The sequence below is a fragment of the Acartia tonsa genome, chromosome 4 (assembly GCF_053477335.1).
Source record: "Acartia tonsa isolate MP-2025a chromosome 4, ASM5347733v1, whole genome shotgun sequence".
NCBI classification, from domain to species: domain Eukaryota; kingdom Metazoa; phylum Arthropoda; class Copepoda; order Calanoida; family Acartiidae; genus Acartia; species Acartia tonsa.
The window spans coordinates 3,258,004-3,279,551 of record NC_137263.1 but is presented as its reverse complement, the minus strand read 5'-3'; the positions used below and the strand labels follow the sequence as shown (position 1 = coordinate 3,279,551).

At 32.7% G+C, this 21,548-nt stretch overlaps 1 protein-coding gene across 2 annotated transcripts; it reads left to right on the top strand.

Annotated features, from left to right (window-relative positions):
• The first annotated feature begins 99 nt into the window (after positions 1 to 99).
• Positions 100 to 19,981, top strand: LOC145315697 (uncharacterized). 2 transcript variants are annotated; one of them, XR_013878118.1, is made up of 15 exons: positions 100 to 257; positions 4,011 to 4,074; positions 5,738 to 5,799; positions 6,276 to 6,396; positions 7,633 to 7,827; positions 8,546 to 8,615; positions 9,735 to 9,818; positions 10,063 to 10,109; positions 12,051 to 12,215; positions 12,656 to 12,724; positions 14,666 to 14,773; positions 15,088 to 15,193; positions 15,703 to 15,806; positions 19,194 to 19,332; positions 19,485 to 19,981. XR_013878118.1 is itself a non-coding variant. In XM_080155724.1 (14 exons), the coding sequence occupies exons 1-14, from the start codon at positions 145 to 147 to the stop codon at positions 19,221 to 19,223; spliced, it is 1,338 nt and encodes a 445-aa protein (XP_080011850.1). In that variant the 5' UTR covers positions 100 to 144; the 3' UTR covers positions 19,224 to 19,981. The 2 variants fall into 2 exon arrangements, 1 of the variants encoding a protein (XP_080011850.1); XM_080155724.1 differs by having other exon boundaries at positions 19,194 to 19,981.
• The last annotated feature ends 1,567 nt before the right edge of the window (positions 19,982 to 21,548 follow it).

The following is a 21,548-nucleotide window of genomic DNA, read 5'->3' as shown; positions in this document are numbered from 1 at the left end:
ATGATCTTAAAACTTTGGGTACTAGTATGATATTCCCCCCCCCCCCCATGTTTCCTTAATGTTAATTACATACATCAAATTAAATAAATATTTATTTTCAGATTATCTACGCTTTGAATATTTATATAACAATATTGTAGAATAATGTATCCTTTACTTGTAATATTTTCGTGTCTGTGGGCAAGTGCCTGGTCTCACGTGGCACTTAAATATCCGCCAGCTAGGAAATATGATCTAGACTTCTTGGATAGTTTCAGGTAATATTTGATACCAGGGATCTAATGGGATAAAACAATGGCCGACAAATTGATATATAACCACAATTATAATAAACAAAATTACCCCCCATCCTTTAGATTACTATTAGTGGTTGGAACGTTTGGACACTCAACTTAATGAACCAACCAATCAAAATTCAATAAAAGTAACTAAATTTGTTAAGCCAGCGAATAAAAAGCATTATTAAACTTTGGGGACTAGTGTAATAAACAGCTTCCCTCTTCACCCCCCCCCCCCCAAAAAAAAATGACCACCAAGTTGGGATTTTTTTTTCTCTATGGGTACTATCTCTTAGATGGTTGAGATAATCTACCCAAATACATAAACCTTCCTATGAGAAGCTTCACTTTAAAGGAGAACCATATCGGTTTAGCGGTTAGCGAGATCCTTCGCTAAACACAGAAACCCAAACACAAAGACAATTAAACATTCTGTTACTTTCATATATATGTATAATCAGTCCTCCAGTAAAATTATTTTTACTCTTTTGGTTGTTTAGTTGATTTGAAAACTGTCATCCTTGTTAGATCTGTATAAAAAGTTAAACTTTACCTACGTATATTATTTTCTTATATTATTTCCATTATACCATTAGTAGAACCTTACACCCACCCTCATTTCTTACAAATACAAAGAAGACCATTCTAACCTTAAATTGATCTTTATATAAAAGTAACAGGATCTCTGTCTGTGTCTGTACTGAAGGATCTCGCTTACCGCTGAACCGATATGGTTCTCCTTTACAGGACCTAGGAAGGTATAACTATTTTGGGGGATGGTACCACCAACCCCCCAAGAGAAATCGCCCCTAGAAATTTGTACAACTTAATAGCCTAAACAATGCACCTGTTTAAACATGCATAGATAATAAAGTAAAAGTTGTGCTTTCCCTCAAAGTGCCTATGCAGCACCCCCTTATTTTTAAAATAAGAAGATGACTATTTTGTCTATGTCAACCCTTAGGGTTGACCTGTACCTGCGTTGCCATAACACTGCAGGGCTGCCAAGTACCCAATATAACCTAATATAAGTAACAAACAGGCGAAAAACTACTGCTCCTATTATTTTCAATTTATTTTTTAAAAAGAAATTTTGGGGGGGAGGGTTAGAGCTTGGCAATGCAATTGAAGGGAAATTGCCAAAAAAAAGTTAACCTTTATTTAAGACGTGTAAATTGTTAAAGTTGGCTAACTAATTTCTATTACATTTTATTAAAAAAAAAGTATTTCTTTGCAAAAACCAGGGATAAGGGATGGGAAACGTAAGAAAATATTATTCCAGGCCTATTTTCCAACTAGGCCTAAAAAACTAGTTTCGGGATGACGCAGTAGTTAGATTTGAAAACTATGAACAATGATGAAATAGCTATTATATGAATGCAAAGAAAAAAAGTATAGAATAGAATTCAGGTAGTTGATTTCACCTATCATAAAATATAATAAAAACTTTTCAAAGAACCAATATGTTAGTGGCTTTAAGTAGAATCCCGTTATTACTTCGCCAACCCCCCCCCCCCCCCGTTTAAAAAAAAGTTTTTTTTGAGATGGTTAAATCTGATTTATTTTCAAACATTTTAAGGGGGGATCTACTTCACCCCAAAATTTGTATATAGAAATAAACACCGCTTTAGCTCCCCAGCTTTAAACTGTTTTTAAACTATTTTTAAAAGGTATATTAAAAATATACTTTGACATCTGTAGAATCATACTGCAAAGCCAAAAATGAGAACAATTGCCCACATCAATTTTTATTAGGATTTTAAAGTTTATTTTTTACTATGGATTAAATAATTTTTACTGAATCGTGATGTTTCTTCCCTTTGTAGGTAAAATACTCAGCTTTTAGAGTGTCTTGCTTCGTAAATATTGTATGCTAGTATACAGTAAAGTTAGGTCTTTTGATTTTATCTATCAATACTAATTAAAAATTAATTTTTTACAATATATCAATGAATTAACATAAAAATGTTTCATGTTTATTATACATTAAAACACATAAAAATTGGCTGTAAAGGGTTAAATAAATTAAGATGACAACAAATGTTTATGCAATACAACAAATTTATATTTGTCACATATACAAATATGATATAAAATAAGATTATTCAAACATATTTTTAAAAATATTTTTAAAAAGTATGTATCTTTTATGAGTAGGGTTTTCATTCTTTTCATTTTTATTAAATAAAATTATTTAACTACGTTTGAAATAAGTCACTTTGTGAAAACACTCTTTCGGAAATTCTAATTTCTAATTGGTTTAAATTCAGCATTATGTTTTTTATTGTATTATGTCAAATTTTTCAATGAAATTAATTGTTTTTAGAAAAAAAAATATTTCCATTGAACAGAGTAATGTTTTTTTTATTGTATCAGTATAAAGTGAATTGTATAAAATTGTTCACTAAGTTACAATATTACACGAAGTAAAAAAAGACCCTTTGATCTGGTAAAAATGACCAGAGCAACAGTAAAAATTAATTTTTAAATCCCCCAAAAAAAGTTTATTGGGGACTTAATTCAAATTTGGGCTCTGCAGTCTGATTCTATAGGTGTCCTAGTATATTTTTGACCCCCCATTCAAAAATAGTTTAAAAACAGTTTAATAAATAAATTAAGTAGAATTGAATAAGTACATGGGTAACATTCTATCAACTAATTGTTCCATAGCAAACATATAAATTAAGAATTTAAAAAAAAAATTTATTTTACGTTAAATATTAACAGAAAAGTTCAATTAAGTGTGCAATAATTTTTACCAAGATTAATGAAATTTTTTTTTAACAAAACACAGTACACTTTTATTTACATATTGAACTAGTTTTGTATTTGTGATCATTTAGATGGGTTATCAATTCCACATGAAATGTAACTTTTAAATTGTCTAAAGACATGAGTTTTTCACATTGTTCTAAAGTATAAAATGTTGAATCCTACTCAGTCTTCAAAAAACGATCTCTCAATTTATGTTTTGCTATATGGACATTTATTAATGTGTAAATTTAATAATAAGTTGATGTGATTGAACGTCATATATATTGTTGTCATTCTAATAGCAGAAAGTTTCCATTGTTGTCTTTCTAATAGCAGAAATTTATGTTTGGTTGAATTAATTTAGCCAATAATGAACTGGGGGACGCGTTTGTTATTAATTAATTGGTTAATTCTAAAAGCAAGTTTCAGGCTATTGGATATTGGCCTACAGCCAATGAGGAACTGGGGGAAATGAGTTGATTTTATAGGCAAAAAAGAAAAGTTGCCCCATCACTTTTAAAAGGAGGCTGAGACCTAATTTTTGGTCAGGTTTCCCATCCCTTATCCCTGGCAAAAACAAGGATGACAACATAAATAGTAGCCAGGGTCATAAAATAATACAATAAAAACATATTTAAACTTGTTATAGCTCCGCTACTTATGTAAATAATCAGAATCAAGTACAATTCATAGTGAAATATTGCTGGTAACAATTGCTTCCTGGATCCTGGGATTATTACTAAGTTCCTGGATCTATCATTATTCTTGTTTAAGAACTGTTAGTAGTTGTGGATTTAATTCTGTAGCTGAGAGTTATCGCAACTAGTTAGACATTAGCATATCGCAACTAGTTATAGCTGCGCTACTTATTAATATAATCAGGGTCAAGTACAGTTCATAGTGAAATATTGCTGGTATCGATTGTTTCCTGGGATTATAACAAGGTTCCTGGATCTAGCATTATTCTGTTTTTTTTAGAACTGTTGGTAGTTGTGGAATGAATCCTGGGACAGAACGTACCCAGCTTGTAGCCGGAGATCAGGTTAGTGGCGCATCCCGTGGAGGGAGGAGACATTAGTCTGTTAATAATACTAGTCCCCAAAGTTTTATATTTTTTTTCGTATGCTTAACAACTTTGGGAACGTTATTAAATTTTTATTGGTTGGTTCAGTAAGTTGAGTGTCCAAACATTTTAACAACTAATTGTTTCTCCCTAGAATTTTAAGCTAACCAGTGACAAAAATTAATCTATGGGAGGGGGAGGGGTGTGGTATTAAACTTTACATAGCATAATACTATTAGATATTTTCATCCTTGTTTATACTTTTTAGTTGAATGTAACTTGGCACTTGGGTTACCCCCACAGGGTTGGGTGTTGGGGAGGGGGAGGGGGGTGGTATTAAACAATATATAGCTACGATAATATTAGATGTTTTCATCCTTGTTTTATACTTCTAGTTTAATCTAACCTGGCATCTGGGTTACCCCCACGGGAGTGGTATTAAACCTTACATAGCTACGATACTATTGTATGTTTTCATCCTTGTTTTTACTTTTTAGTTGAATGTAACCTGGCACTTGGGTTACCCCCATGGGGATGGGTGTGGGGGGGCTAGGGTGGTGTTTATTAAACTTTACATAGCTACGATACTATTATATGTTTTCATCCTTGTTTTTACTTTTTAGTTGAATATAACCTGGCACTTGGGTTACCCCCACGGGGGTGGGTGTGGGGGGCTTGGGGGGGGGGGGTATTAAATATTACATAGCAACGATACTATAAGATGTTTCATCCTTGTTTTATACTTTTTAGTTGAATATAACTTGGCACTTGGGTTACCCCCAGGGGTGTGTATGTGGGTTTTTAAAACTTTAAATAGCTACGATAATATTAGATGTTTTTATCCTTGTTTTATACTTTTTAGTTGAATGTAACTTGGCACTTGGGTTACCTCCCCCCCCCCTGGGGGGTGGGTGTGAGGGGCTTGGGGGGGGGGGGGGGTATTAAACTTTACATAGCTACGAAACTATTATATGTTTTCATCCTTGTTTTATACTTTTTAGTTAAATGTAACTTGGCACTTGGGTTACCCCCACTGGGGGGGGGGTATATCAAACTTTACATAGCTACGATACTATTAGATGTTTCTATCCTTGTTTTATACTTTTTAGTTAAATGTAACCAGGCACTTGGGATACCCCCACGGGGGCGGTATTAAACTTTACATAGCTACGATACTATTAGATGTTTTCATCCTTGTTTTATAATTTTTAGTTGAATGTAACTTGGCACTTGGGTTACCCCCGGGTTAGGGGGGGCTAGGGTGGGGTTTATTAAACTTTACATATTTACGACAATATTAGATGTTTTCATCCTTGTTTTATATTTTTTAGTTGAATGTAACTTGGCACTTGGGTTACCCCTACGGGGGTGGTATTAAACGTTACACAGCCATGAAACTATTATATGTTTTCATTCATGTTTCATATTTTTTTAGTTGAATGTAACCTGGCACTTGGGTTACCCCTACGGGGGTGGTATTAAATGTTACACAGCTATGAAACTATTATATGTTTTCATTCATGTTTCATATTTTTTTAGTTGAATGTAACCTGGCACTTGGGTTACCCCCACGGGGGTGGTATTAAATGTTACACAGCTATGAAACTATTATATGTTTTCATCCTTGTTTTATACTTTTTAGTTGAATGTAACCTGGCACTTGGGTTACCCCCACGGGGGTGGTATTAAACTTCAAATAATGAGGTGAGATTTTGATTTGTAGACACTACCTGCCTGCCATATATATTCTACAAAGTAGTCTAGCCTCAGAGTTAAGATTAATCTCTTAGGTTATCCTAGGAAATTTATAAGACTTGATCTTTCACTATTTTTAAAGGACCTAAGCTAATGTAAATATCTTCATTACGCAATTTAATATTTTTCAAGTATGGCTTCAAACCCGATTAATATCACCTTGATTAGAACCAGTTTTCAATCTTACTGAACTATCAACTATAGTATCGTATTACAGACAATTTTCACGTATATTAAAATGAAAATCTTAAAATTAATACCAGTTTTGATAGCCCTGGCAGGTTCCTGGGCTCTAGTTTTCATTTTAATATCTGCTGAAAGCTGTCTACAAAAACAACACGATTCGACAAAGTTTAAAGTGTTTACTAAAAGTATTAATTTTAGAAATATCCAATTACCAAAAAAACATCTTTATTAATATTTAGAGATGGAAAAACTGAGGATCTATTACAAGATTGGGAAACTCAAAATAAATTTCAACAATCACAAGTTATTACTTTGCCTGAGACACCCTGTCAACAATGTACATTACTATTATTAAGACAGGTAATTTGATTTGAAACACCCCGTCAACAATGTACATTACTATTGTTAAGACAGGTAATTTGATTTGAAACACCCCGTCAATAATGTACATTGCTTCTATTAAGACATGTAATTTAATTTGAAACACCCTGTTAACAATGTAAATTATTACTATTAAGACGGGTAATTTAAATTGAGACACCCTGTCAATAATGTACATTACTACTACTAAGACAGGTAATTTAATTTGAGACACCCTGTCAACAATGTACATTACTACTACTAAGACAGGTAATTAAAAAAAAACACAATTCATAACTTTGCCTGAGACACCCTGGCAACAATGTAAATTACTTCTTTAAAGAGAGGTACTTTAATTTGAGACACCCTGACAACAATGTACATTACTACTATTAAGACAGGAAATATAATTTGAGACACCCTGTCAACAATGTACATTACTACTATTAAAGACAGGTAATTTAATTTGAGATATCCTGTCAACAATGTACATTACTTGTATTAAGACAGGTAGTTTGATTTGAGACACCCTGTTAACAATGTAAATTACTTCTTTAAAGACAGATAATTTAATTTGAGACACCCTGTCAACAATGTAAATTACTTCTATTAAGACAGGTAATTTAATTTGAGACACCCTGTCAACAATGTAAATTACTTCTATCAAGACAGGTAATTTAATTTGAGACACCCTGTCAACATTGTACATTACTACTATTAAGACAGGTAATTTAATTTGAGACACCCTGTCAACAATGTAAATTACTTCTATCAAGACAGGTAATTTAATTTGAGACACCCTGTCAAAAATGTACTTTACTACTATTAAGACAGGTAATTTAATTTGAGACATCCTGTCAACAATGTACATTACTATTACTAAGACAGGTAACTTAAATTGAGGCACCCTGTTAACAATGTAAATTACTTATTTAATGAGATGTACTTAAATTTGTGACACCCTGTTTTATGGGTATATTAATTTGAGTTACGGCTTTCTATATAATGAATATCATTATATTAAGCAAACTTTAAGCTATAAATCTTCCCAAAGCAAATACACTTTTTAAGACAGACATAGTGATAAAACTGTGGGGATTTTTTGTAAATATGTTAACCTAAGAATTGAAGAGTAAAGGATAAAGGTGTTTTGCTGGCAAACATGTAATTGCTACTAAAAACCAGTATCAACCATAAAAGACAGTTCTTTATTATGAGAATAAATTTTTATTATAGGCAACAGAATGGGGCCAAACCTACCAATTCCGGTCCTGCAGCGAAATATCCCTGGTGGCCGCCGACCAGGTGACGGCTCCAGCCTGTAGCGGTCATGGCCGCCAGCAGTCAGCTAGATGTACCTGTGACAAGGGGTTTGCTGGCGACCTCTGCCAGTATCAGACGGAATGTGATACGGATGCCGACTGTGGACAGGTAATTTTCCACGGATAATAAAATCAAAAAAAATATGAAGCAGCTTACAGTACCTAATAAGAAATTACAATACCAAATTACAATACAATAAGAATCATACAATACCAATGCCCAATGATATACATTATAATTGACCAATGCTAAAATATATAACGGGCCTATCATTGGTCATTTGTATTGCATGACGTCATTTATTATATTATTTAAATTATATAGTTGATTATAAAAAATGTTCTCTAGTTTTAAGAGCTAAACATAAAATACTTAAACTTTCCAAACCATTTTATAAGATTAAGGAAAACAAAAGTGTCAAGATTAAATACAGGGCTAGGAAGCCGCTAAAGTTTAGAACTGCGGGCTGCGAAATTTAAAAAAAAAACTAAAAAGTGTATTACATGATAGTGTAAAATTGGCAGCTACAGTCTTTTTTTCATCAACCAGCTTCAATCAGTCGCCTTATTAGTTGCTATAGCTGCAGAATGTCTAAAACTAAGTGATATCGCCTCTTAAAGGGCGTTTCGTCGTATTTTCACATGCGGGGGACTCTAACACTGCGGGGCAATCACTAAAATTTACCTAACCTAAAATAACCTATTAAAAGCTACTGTGAAAATACGACGAAACGCCCTTTAAGAGGCGATATCACGAAACAGACAATACCAGATTGTTTTTAGTATTAGGCCCCACCACGACTAATTTTAAATTAATATATATTCAGGGAAAATGTGAGATTCTGAACAATGCTTTGTTTGAGGAAAAAGCTTGCTTTTGTCAGAAAGGATTTTATGGTAATTAAATTTTTATCTTTGCATTTATTTAAAGCAAAGACTTTGTATAGTTATACCCGTACGTCTCAAATAGAAGTCTACATATTATAGAAGCGAAGCTGCTATTTAATTCAAAATGTCCGTCAGTCAGATACGTCGTAAAATTAGTACCAGTTTCGTTAGCCTGGGCCTTCGGCCCCTCGGGTCTAACAAAACTGTTTTTAATCTTATAATCTTTCCTGCCTATAATACAATGCGATAAATTATTATTTATTTTTTAAAGACGCGACATCGTAATCTATCTATTATATCTTTTTACAGGAGCTGGGTGTAAGAAGATAGTTAGCTGGACAGATGAAGGGAGGGGTGGATATGACACAGCTACGTATATACAGCTGTTTCATTATTATATCTTTATACAGGAGCTGGCTGTAAGAAGTCAGTTAGCTGGACAGATGAGGGGAGGGGCGGATATGACACAGCTACGTATACATACAGCTGTTTCATTATTATATCCTTATACAGGAGCTGGCTTTTAGAAGATGGTTAGCTGGACAGATGAGGGGAGAGGCGGATATGACACAGCTACGTATATACATACAGCTGTTTCATTATTATATATTTATACAGGAGCTGGCTGTAAGAAGATAGTTAGCTGGACAGATGAGGGGAGGGGCGGATATGACACAGCTACGTATACATACAGCTGTTTCATTATTATATCTTTATACAGGAGCTGGCTGTAAGAAGATAGTTAGCTGGACAGATGAGGGAAGGGGCGGATATGACACAGCTACGTATTCACAGCTGTTTTATTATTATATCTTTATACAGGAGCTGGCTGTAAGAAGACAGTTAGCTGGACAGATGAGGGGAGGGGCGGATATGACACAGCTACGTATTCACAGCTGTTTTATTATTATATCTTTATACAGGAGCTGGCTGTAAGAAGATGGTTAGCTGGACAGATGAGGGAAGGGGCGGATATGACACAGCTACGTATACATACAGCTGTTTTATTATTATATCTTTATACAGGAGCTGGCTGTAAGAAGATGGTTAGCTGGACAGATGAGGGGAGGGGCGGATATGACACAGCTACGTATATATACAGCTGTTTATTATTATATCTTTATACAGGAGCTGGGTGTAAGAAGATAGTTAGCTGGACAGATGAGGGGAGGGGCGGATATGACGCTACAACGTATACAGCTGTTGATACAGGCAGGCTATATTTATAAATAATGGATGTAGGATATAATGAGTGGACATATTGATAGGGTAAAAATTGTCTTCAATTTAGATTGCTAACATCTAGTAGGAGGGGAGGAGATGGGGTAAAAGGAGTAGAGTGGGGAATAGTTATTTTAGCCCGCTACAAGTTTCACATTATTAGAGTACATAAAAATCTAGTATAACATCCAAGTAAGAATAAATCCATTAACTAAATATACCCTGCAAATCGCAGGAAGTTCGAGTAGAAAAATAATGTGGAAAATTGTGGACACTGATAAGGTTTGTAATCTTGTGCTGGGGTTGTTGGGCTGTTTTTACACTAGTCCCCAAAGTCTTATAATAACGTTTTCTTATTCGTTGGCTTAACAATTTTGGGGACTGGTTGGTTGTTAGCCACTAATTTCTATTTTTCTTTAGACAATTTTAAGATTAGCTAAATTAATGGGTATTTAGATTTTAGGTATTTCATTTGTTTAATTTGCATATGTTAAAATTTTCCCCGCTAATCTGTTAGTTGAATAAATAATTAATTTAATGTCTCAAAAGATGAAAATAGATAAATCCGCTATTCGATGGCGTGAAAAGTAAGAGGGTAAACTCCCCCCCCCCTTCCAATTAATAATTTCTGAAGAGGTTTTAACAGGTACACACTAATAACCTCCCTCTCCTCCTCCCTATACATTAGATGCCCCTAGAGGCAAAGGGCGTACTCACTAGTTAATTAACAGATGTATAAGACTAGATGGACTGTCAGACAAAATAATCCTTTCAACTGAAAAAGGAATTTCTAACAGACGAACATATTTTTTATGTCTAGTCACATATGATTCGTTCCAATAAAACGAGCGACGAAATTTTGGACGATATAATATCATGAAAGCTTTTATCCTAAAAAAATCAAATATCTATACCTGACTTCTATATATAGATGAAAATAACTGCCCATTTGTATACGAAAATATATACACATTTCACCAATAACATGACCGGATTGTTTCTCAACAGTTTGGTCCAATTTACAGATTAAGAATCCGAGATCTACCATATTTATTGTACCTACATTACAATTTTATTAATATGCCCTTACCTTCAGGCGTTAATCATTTTTATTAAGAAAATTAATCTAGAAAAGTAACTCAGACAGACAAAAAACATTTGACTTTTATTCAAATTAGAACTTTAAAAAACCTCTTATAATAATTTAAAAACCATTTAGTTAAATAAATAATTACAAAGAGAGATTTTAAAAGATTTATAATGTTAATCTTAAATCTGAGGCTAGACAATGAAATTATTATATGATTTAGCCTTATATTTATCTTATGTAAAGTATTTAAAAGTGAAGCCTTTCTACAATTAGGGTCGGTCCGTTCGTCCGCAGCAACTCTTTAATCGTTACCAGAAAGTACGTATGTCCATTTTAAACATGCTGATTTTTTACTTTTTTGACAACAAATTTTTGTACGTTAAAATTATCTGATTCATCTGAGTTTTGGTATACTGATACCCATTACGACAAGATACAATATTTATATATAGGAAGCATCTCTATAATCAAGTCCTAAAAATGTAAGTATTTCCTTAAACAATATCATGTATTTAAGCAGTTTTGCAACAAATTTACTTACAATTTTGTTTATACTTTTACATTTATATCCTGATTATTTATTTTTGATATCCTACAAGTTTTAACGTTCGTTTGTCCTACCGTTTCAGATTTCGCTTTTATGAATGTTGTCATTCTTGTTTATAGTGGATTTCTATTCTAAAATTATCTGGCATCATATGGTTATTTTTATAGTTCTTTATAATAATAAAGACCATCATAAAATCTTGCCTAATAAAATACCTTTGTATTATCTCTACCAAATAGATATTGTTTACTGTAACTGAGGCTTGATTAATTTATCTTAAATTGTCCTATAAATCCCTGCATTATCCAAATAGCGTTATTTATGGTCTTACAGACGAAATGAGTTACATACAGCATGACCTATAAAAAGAATTTTTAAAAGGATTTACAGTCCTTATTTCTTAATGTATCACCAAAAGTAGCATTGTTCTTGTTCTCTATACAATTTTACACAAGAAAAAGAAATAAAATTTTTAAAAAGAATATATCAATGGAGATTTTTAAGTCAAAAGTTTCTAAACACCTCATTTTATGGTTCATGCTGTAGATAATTTTTTTTTTATTAATGAACCTTATCTCTGATTTAGGTAGAGGTTGTGGCCGAATTCGCCAGTCAGAGTTGGGTTGGCCTCGGCTGGCGGCCGGCGGACTCCACCAAGACCTGCCAAAAGTTCCCGGAGGATGCGCCGGCACCCAGAGGGAATGACTTCCACGCCATGGACTGTACAGATATGGTTATTGGGTTTGCTAAGGCAGGATTTATCATAATTTTATTTTTTTATTTAAAATTCATATACATAGAATACGTGGATATTGTGAGATATTCTTGAATATACTGATAAAATGTTTATTCCAGCTGGCTAATATAAGGATACCCCCCATCCACCCCCTCTCTTCTTAATGATTAATAAATAAGGGCTATTGAAGCAACCTAAACTGTAAACTGACGACATAATTCCCTCTGTCATAATTATACACGTCTTCTATATCCATTGATACAGAGTTCCTAGTGTTTAAATTAGTCTAAATATTTTTTAAATACTTGAATTGTGGGCGGTTTCCCTCGGTTTCCTAGTAGAGCACAGAAACCCCCACCCCAACAATCAAGAAATAAGGCTATAAAATCTCATTATCTAAATCAAAATGTTATTTTTATTATAAAAAATTAATAAATTATGATGATCTGTAATAGAACGGTAGAGGTTGGATTAGAGATTTCTATACAAGAGATAGGTCTACTCCTAGAGTGGATTCTTTTTGGGTAATATTTTCATTTATTTTGAGTATTAGGAGGTTTGTTTGTCTGTCACTATCCTATTATATAAAGTAGCAAGGTTTTTTTTTGTCTGTAACGAAGGATCTCGCTAACCGCTGAACCGAAATGGGTCCTCTTTGTAGCTTATGATCCAAGGTCTAAGGAAGGTTTTAACTATTTTTCCCAAGAAACTAATTTTATTTATTTCTTAAACCCTTTTTAACCTTAAGAGCCCCTAGAGGCCCCTATTTATATACAAGAGATAAATCTACTCCTAGAGTGGATTCTTTTTGGGTAATTTTTCATTTAATATCATTAATAGGATGTTTGTTTGTCTGTCATTATATTTATATACAATATTATTTATAATATATAAGTTATAATTTTTAAAAACTTAATTAATGGTATGGTTAATTTTCTGTTGATAAAGAGATAAAAAACATAAAAAATTAGAGAAAAAATTAAATATAAGAAAAGTTTTTTATCGCATCGTAGCTTTCTGCGGATATTAAAAAAAATTTAAGATTAAAACCAGTTTTGTTAGACCCGAGGGGCCGAAGGCCTGGGCTTACAAATTGGTATTGATTTTATGATTTTCAATATCATCTTTAAGATACGTGAAAATTGTCTGTAATGCGATGATATACATGATTTTTCATTATAGCTGAGAACTGGTTTTAATCCAGAGATTATTAATCGGTTTCGTAGCCAAACTGGAAATATAAAACACACTTTTGCATAAAAAAAATTTAATTAAATCTTTAAAAATTAATTATGCATAAACTGTTTAAGCTTGTAGTATACACTATTTTGATAAAGGAACATAATTAAATTCACGAAATAAACTATTTAAAAATGCGCAGACTTAATTAACTTCAGTGAAAAGAACAGATTTAAACATTAATTTAAAATTAGACCCACAGGAAAAGGGGATATATAAATTTTAAATAAAATTATCATTTTCAATGAATTTAAAATAAGGATTGTAAGGCAGTTTTTTTCCTATGCCTAATTCCTGCGGGGGTGGCCCTAACCCCGTGTGGCCTATACCTTCCATGCCCTAGTCTTTCTTTTTTTCCCTAAGTTCAGGGTTTCCCCTCTATTTATACCCCTAGAGGCCCAGCGCAAAAGAACTTTAATAATTGTTTTTTGTAGTATAAGGTTTGTATGTTTCCAAAATATCCAATTGAAGGCCAATATTTGGTAAATTCATTCCAATGGGCAATATACTATATAACTTAGCATAGCCTCGAAATTAGTGTTTCTTAAGCCTTACTACATAGATAAATTGATGTAGAATATATTTGGATGTTGTGACGGGGGAAAATTGTCGTAAATTTAGGTTGCTATTTCCCCGTCAGTTCGTTCATCCAGTAGGAGTGGAGGGGATAAGGTAAAAGGGAGGTTGGTGGGACCGCTATTCATGCCCGATACAACTTTCACTTTATTAGAATTGGTGTAAGAGCCAAGTAAAAGTATATCCATTTATAGATTTAAAGGAATATGTAAGAATTAGGAAACAGTAACTTCTTGGCTTTTTTCCCCATAGATTTTGGCCCAAATATCCCTTATCCCTGGTATACATCAACGAGACGGTTATGTTGAAATTAGGATTAAAATTACAAAATTCAAACAATTAAAGCTGCTCAATTTATGCAAATATCCTCAAGCATAAAGTAGAATTAAGTTTTTTTTTGTCTGAAACTTAATACATGATAATTTGTTGTACTCTTCAGGTTAGCTTTATAAAAGTTTTGGGATGGTTTTAGGCTATTTTAATTAATTATCCCCCTCCCTAACATCTCCTAGTGACTAGAAACAAAGCAACTATAACCTATATAATTCATCATTTTATTGGTGAAAACCGAATTCTTTGTAGTTGTTTAAATTAACTTTATCTTATGATGCTAACCTATATTAATTCTCTACATAAACCTTTATCTTTAGGGTGGGGAGGATGACTTGTTGAGTGGAGATGTGTGGAAACAGGATGGCAACACTGTTATGAGGTTCACCAAGAAGTTGGCGGCTGGAACAGCTGATCATGCATTCCAGGTAAACTCTGTTTGTTTTATTCAAAGATGGCGACTGAAACAGCTGATCATGCATTCCAGGTATACTCTATTTGTTTTATTCAAAGATGGCAGCGTGAACAGCGACTGGAACAGCTGATCATACAATCCAGGTATACTCTGTTTTATTCAAAGATGGTGGCTAGAACAGCTGATCATGCATTCCAGTAAATTGTAGGAAAAAGCTGCCGCTCCCATCCGCGCGGCTTATTCCCAATTCAGCCGCATTGGCGTAACTCTAAATAGATCAAAATCAAGATGGCGGTTATCTCAGCTGATTATTTATATTTTTTTCAGGGACGCCTCCACTTGATCTGGGCCACAGGACAGACGCAAGATGAGTTCTATAAGAATGACCAACTCAAGTACCATGGCAGACAACAAAGGGGTATCTATGTTATCGGTGAGATTTACATTCACAGTTCATTAATGTAAAAATCTAACTTAATTTACTCAAAAATTAGATTTTGTTTGATTTTCCGATTGTCAGAATTGAAATCTACACATTTTTTGGCTCCATGGCATTGATCTATTTAAGATTAGGAATTTCAAAATAATTTTTTGTAGAATATACGTGGATACTATAATAGAGAAAAAATTGCTACTTGCCCTGTCGTCCATTGATCATTTCATTTATCAAGTAGAAGGGGAGATTTTAGCCCTCTACAAAGTTTTTTTTTAGAAAACATGAAAATCTGGTGTAAGATCCAAGTAATAACAAATTCAGACAGACAGACCGAAGGACCAAGCATGTTATACAGTAGAACTTATTTGGTCAGCTAACTTTTAACACACAGTTCAGCCACCTATCTCTAAAAGCAGCCGAGTAAATCACTATAAATATTTACCATGGGAAGGGAGTATTTTTACCCCTAATTAGAAATTTTACCCTAAAGATTTATTAATTTTTAGACGGTCCCGTTTCAGAAGCTTTGACCTCGTCCATACAGCTTCATCCAGCTATAATTGGTGTTATAGTCGCCTGTTGTCTACTAGCATTTATTATGTTTGTACAGGTAAGCTATATTATACAGTTATAGTAATATATTCAGCTTTATTATATATAGTTATAGTATTATAGTCAGCCATAACTGATGCTAATATAGTCACCTGTTGTCTAATAGCATTTATTATGTTTGTACAGGTAAGCTATAATATATAGTTATAGTATTATAGTCAGCTATAACTGGTGCTAATATAGTCACCTGTTGTCTAATAGCAGTTATTATGTTTGTACAGGTAAGCTATATTATACAGTTATACCATTTATGAATGTTGAATATTAAATGTATATGTTGTTTTGTCCCAATAAATATTTGAATTTGAATTTGAGTTATAGTAATATATTCAGCTTTATTATATATAGTTATAGTATTATAGTCAGCCATAACTGATGCTAATATAGTCACCTGTTGTCTAATAGCAGTTATTATGTTTGTACAGGTAAGCTATATTATACAGTTATAGTAATATATTCAGCTTTATTATATATAGTTATAGTATTATAGTCAGCCATAACTGATGCTAATATAGTCACCTGTTGTCTAATAGCATTTATTATGTTTGTACAGGTAAGCTATATTATACAGTTATAGTAATATATTCAGCTTTATTATATATAGTTATAGTATTATAGTCAGCCATAACTGATGCTAATATAGTCACCTGTTGTCTAATAGCAGTTATTATGTTAGTACAGGTAAGCTATATTATATAGTTATAGTAATATAGTCAGCTTTATTATATAGTTATAGTATTATAGTCAGCTATAACTGGTGCTAATATAGTCACCTGTTGTCTACTAGCATTTATTATGTTTGTACAGGTAAGCTATAACTTGTCTGTCTGTCCGAATGAAGCTTAAGATCTTGCTAACTTCTGCTGTAACGATTTGGATCTACTTTTCAGGGTTATACGAAGGATTTAGACTATTTTCTTGTAAAATCTCATTTTGTTAATCTATATTGTTAGTTCGACCTTACAAAGGCATTCGATATTGTTCAAAATATAATTTTAAATAATCGATATACATATTATTACTTGAATGTTGCAACAGATGTTCAGTTCATGTACTACTTTCATGAAATAAAGTAAAACCCACAGCTGGATAATATAACGATAACCCCCCCCCCCCCCCAATCCCACTCTCTCCTCCTACTTGATGAACGAACTAACCAATAAATGAGGTCTATATTAGCAAGCTTAATTGACAACAAATTTTGGGTATAGTCCCTTTCGTAACATCGCACCTTATGGGGCGATACTTCGTATTTTTCACAGTAGCTTTTCTCCTATTTCTAGCCCCTGCGGGGCCAATTACCTAACCCTGTGGGGCAATCACCTGACCCAATATAACCTAACCTAAAATAACCTATAAAAAGCAATTTTAAAAATACGACGAATCGCCCCTTATGTGGCTATGTTACGAAAGGGACTATTCCCAAAATTTTCCCCCGTCAATAAATCCACCTATATCCATCTTTTATTCAAAATTTATTTTGAACTACTTGAAGTGCTTAGAATTTATTAGAAATAGAACTGCAACTCTAAAATGAGGGTATAGTGTTTTTCCAGTATGGCTTTGAAACCGATTAATAACCGCTGGTTTAGAGCCGGTTCTCAGACATACTTTAGTATGTACCAGCGGCTTCGCCCCTAGCCTCTAGGGGGTTTGATCAAACTAATTTTTCATGTTTTAGATTTTGAAGAAAATTTTTAAAATTTTTTTGGGGGGGTCGACCCCAGTATTTTAATTTTGGTTAAATTTTTTTTTTTGGGGGGGGGTTAGGGGTGCCCCTTGTTTGTAATCTTCAGACAGGGAGGGGAATTTTTTAACACTTGTCCCCAAAGTTTTCTAATAATGTTTTGCTATTCATGGCTGATCAACAACTTTGGGGACTTTTTATTAAAATTAGATTTATTAAATTTTCCAAATGTTTTAACCAATAATTGTAATCTAAAGAAGGGTTAATTTTCTGTAACATTATTGGGTTTATACACCAATTCATCGACCATTGTCTTATCCCTATAGATCCCAGGTAATCTTGCTTTACAAAGATGGAAAGTAAATTGAGTGAAAATCATTAATCTTACAGTTTTCATTAAATTTTGATTCTACTTTAATGATGCTTTTAATTTAACCTATCTATATATTGTAATACTAGCGGCTTCGGCTTTAGAGGCCTCTAGGGGCACTTGATTTGGTGTTTGGGTTGAAATTGACCCCACCATTTTAGATTTGAAAAAATTAGTATATAAATTTTTGGTAGGGGGGAGGTTATTTTTTATAGTGGCTTTTTATCTACATATGTATTAGAATAGGTAGGAATTGTCTGAAAAAGCCAAAAAAATAAATAACACAAGACTTTAATCGAAAAAATAAAATAGCCTAAAACCATTTTAAGATTTATGTGAAGCTCACCTAAAATGGAGATTTTAATTGTTTTAGCAGTTATCTAAATCTAAAGCTACAGACAAAAACATCTCACTACCTCATTTTATAGGATGTATGTTAAACTTTTACAAGGCAACCAAAAGGTCTAATTAAAAAAAAAGTTCCTTTGGAATTCCACCCACCATATTAGCCTAAACTAATCCTAGCTTTAAAGAACCCAACTTAATCTAACCTATCTATTAAATGTGAAATTGATATTTCGTGATAAAATAAATGAGAGTAGGATGGTTTATCTGCACTTATGTTTTAATAGTATTTGCATATTTTCGCTCTTGGTTTTATAATTCTTATTTTAAAGTTAGTATGTTTTTCAACCTATTTTTTAAAAAATACACTATTTTAAGACAAAAAGATATATTTCGATTTTAGTAATGATTTTGTCTCTTGTAGAAGTGAATCAAGTTATATTAGCTTGGTCGTCGGTCCATATATAAACCTTTTTCTATTTCTATTCCACTTCTAAATTATCTTACTAATTTGATCATTTTCCCCTCAAAATGACTTGTGAAACACGGAAACCACACTCCTTATTATTAAAACTTGAAAATATGGAGATGGGGTAGTTTTTCGTTTGTTTGTTTTAAGGTAAGAGCCCCCCCCCCCCCCTTTAGGATTTAGGTATCTATAATACAAAGTAGAACGATGTTTGTTTGTCTGTCTGTTTGTTTGTAGCAAAGGATCTCGCTAACCGCTGAACTGATCGGGTTCTCCTTTACAGGGTAGCTTCTCATAGGTCCCGGGAAGGTTTATAACTATTTTCTTGGGGGGTGGAATACCCTTAACCCCCCCCCCAAAAAAAAAAAATGAAAAAATCTAAAACACGAAAAATTAGTTTGATCAAACCTCTTTGGGCAAAGCCCCTAGAGGCTAGGGGCGAAGCCGCTAATAAGTAATATTTGACAGTAGCTTTAATTAGATCCTTTATTTAATATTTATATTTATTTTTCAGATTATTATGAAGCTAACAAGACAATCTTAGAAGAACAATGGACAAAAAGAAAAATATATTATAAACAATGGCTTTGAAACCGATTAATATCCGCTGGATTATAACCGGTACTAAGTCGTGAAAAATCATGTATAGCATTGTATTACAAACACTTTCCCACGAACATCAAATAAAATATAATAAAATTAATACCAGTTTTGTTAGCCTGGGCCTTTGGACCCTTGGGCTGAAACTATCACGTTTCATTTTAATATTCGCGGAAAGCTGTCTATAATCCGATGCGTTAAATAGCTTATAAAATATCAGTCTTATTTCAACTTAACCTCATTAAAAGGGGCATTCAATTATAAACATGAAATAATGTAGAGACCTTATTTTTAATGTAAACTAATTTTGCAAATTAAACAGAATTTATAAAATCTTTAGGACTTTTGTTCCAACTTCTTTTTAATTTACAGATAACTTTTCTTGAGGAAGGTCGCAGGGATCTTAAGGGATAAGACAATGGAGATAAATTAATAAACTTCTCCATTGATGGTAAACAAAATTACCCTAACAGAACTTTTCCCCTTTTGTACATGAAAAAACTGAAATTTTTATTTAACGTCTAAAAAGATCTGTTATTATTGTAATATGTATAAAAATATTTATAATAGATTTTTTAATACTGTATTATATTGTAATATATATGTTACTTGACCTTTAATCTTTATTGACACGTAAAATTATTTTATATGAAATGATTACCTAAAATTTTTATACAACGATAATAAATGCATTAAATTAAATTTTGTTCATTATTAATCTATTATAAGGTTTCAGTTCAAACGCGGGAGTCCCAAACGCCAAAGTGTACAAACTCGTTTGTTTCCAATTTATCTTTGACAGGAAGCACTTAAAACTCTAATTATTATAGGCCATAGCCTAAAATTAGTTTTTCGCACACTGCCATGCAATCAAACCTTTGATTGCACCCCTTTGTCTGGAAGTGCTGACTGTGCATGATTATGAGTTGCTTCTGATTTTGGCCAAGACATTTTTCCTATTCTAACTAAGCAAGTTTCACACTAAACATAGATGCATTAGGAAGCATTTTTTAGAATCTTCAGAGATGGGTTCTTAAAAGATAATGCCGCGTTTTTTCGACATTTTTTACGCTATGAATAACAAGCGCGGCATTCGCGAAATCTGAACAGAGTATACAACTATTTATTTAATTATTTTGCTTTTGTTGGTACGGCCTTCATAGAAGAAAAACAAATTATCTTCAATCCATTTTTGCTGCATATTAATTAATGCATCGTTTTAATGGTGTATTAGACATTTTACAAATGGCTAAATAAATAATTTTGAAATTTTTAATTCTTAAGTTGTATACTCTGTTGAAATCCTATCGTCTTTGTTCAATCAATCAATGTCTAAAAATGTAAAAAAAACGCTGCATTCATCTTTCAAAAGCCCATCTCAGTTATAAAGCGGAGATCGGTTTTTAATAAATGCCGCGTTTTTTCGACAATTTTTTAGACATTGATTGATTGAACGAAGACGATGGGAGAGTATACAACTTAAGAATTCAAAATTTTAAAATTATTATTTTAGCCATTTGTATAATGTCTAATACAACTTAAATCAATTTTTTAATGCATTATTAATGCATCTTTTTAGAGCTGTATTAGATATTATACAAATGGCTAAAATTATAACTATAAAATTTTGATTTCTTAATTTGTATACTCTGTTAAAGTCATACGGGGCATTGATCTTCAGGATGAGATAAGGTTTAAAACAGAGTATACAAGTTAAGGATTCAAAATTTTAAAATTATTATTTTGGCCTTTTGCATAATGTCTAATACAGATCTAAAAAGATGCATTAATAAATATGCAGCGAAATTGGATTTAAGTTGTATTAGACATTATATAAATGGCTAAAATAATAATTTTAAAATTTTGAATTCTTAAGTTGTATACTCTCCCATCGTCTTCGTTCAATCAATCAATGTCTAAAAAATTGTCGAAATAACGCGGCATTTATTAAAAACCGATCTCGGGATTGGGCTCATCACCTACGAATGTGCTACTTGTTAAGCTTAGTCACTGGATTAGATATTGGATCATAATATGATTGTACGCTAACATTAGAAAAATACGTAAGAATTCTGGTAAAGCTTAGTCAGCCTGTAAAATAATTTGTACCAATCGTTTTCGGATCTCGCTAACCATTGTACCGATATGGTTCTACTGTTCAATAAAGATTTTCAGTGTCCCGGAAAGCTGCATAACTTTTTTAGAAGTGGGAACACCTGGAAAATACTACATCCCTCCTCCCCCTCTTTGACACTAAATTCTTTTGTAC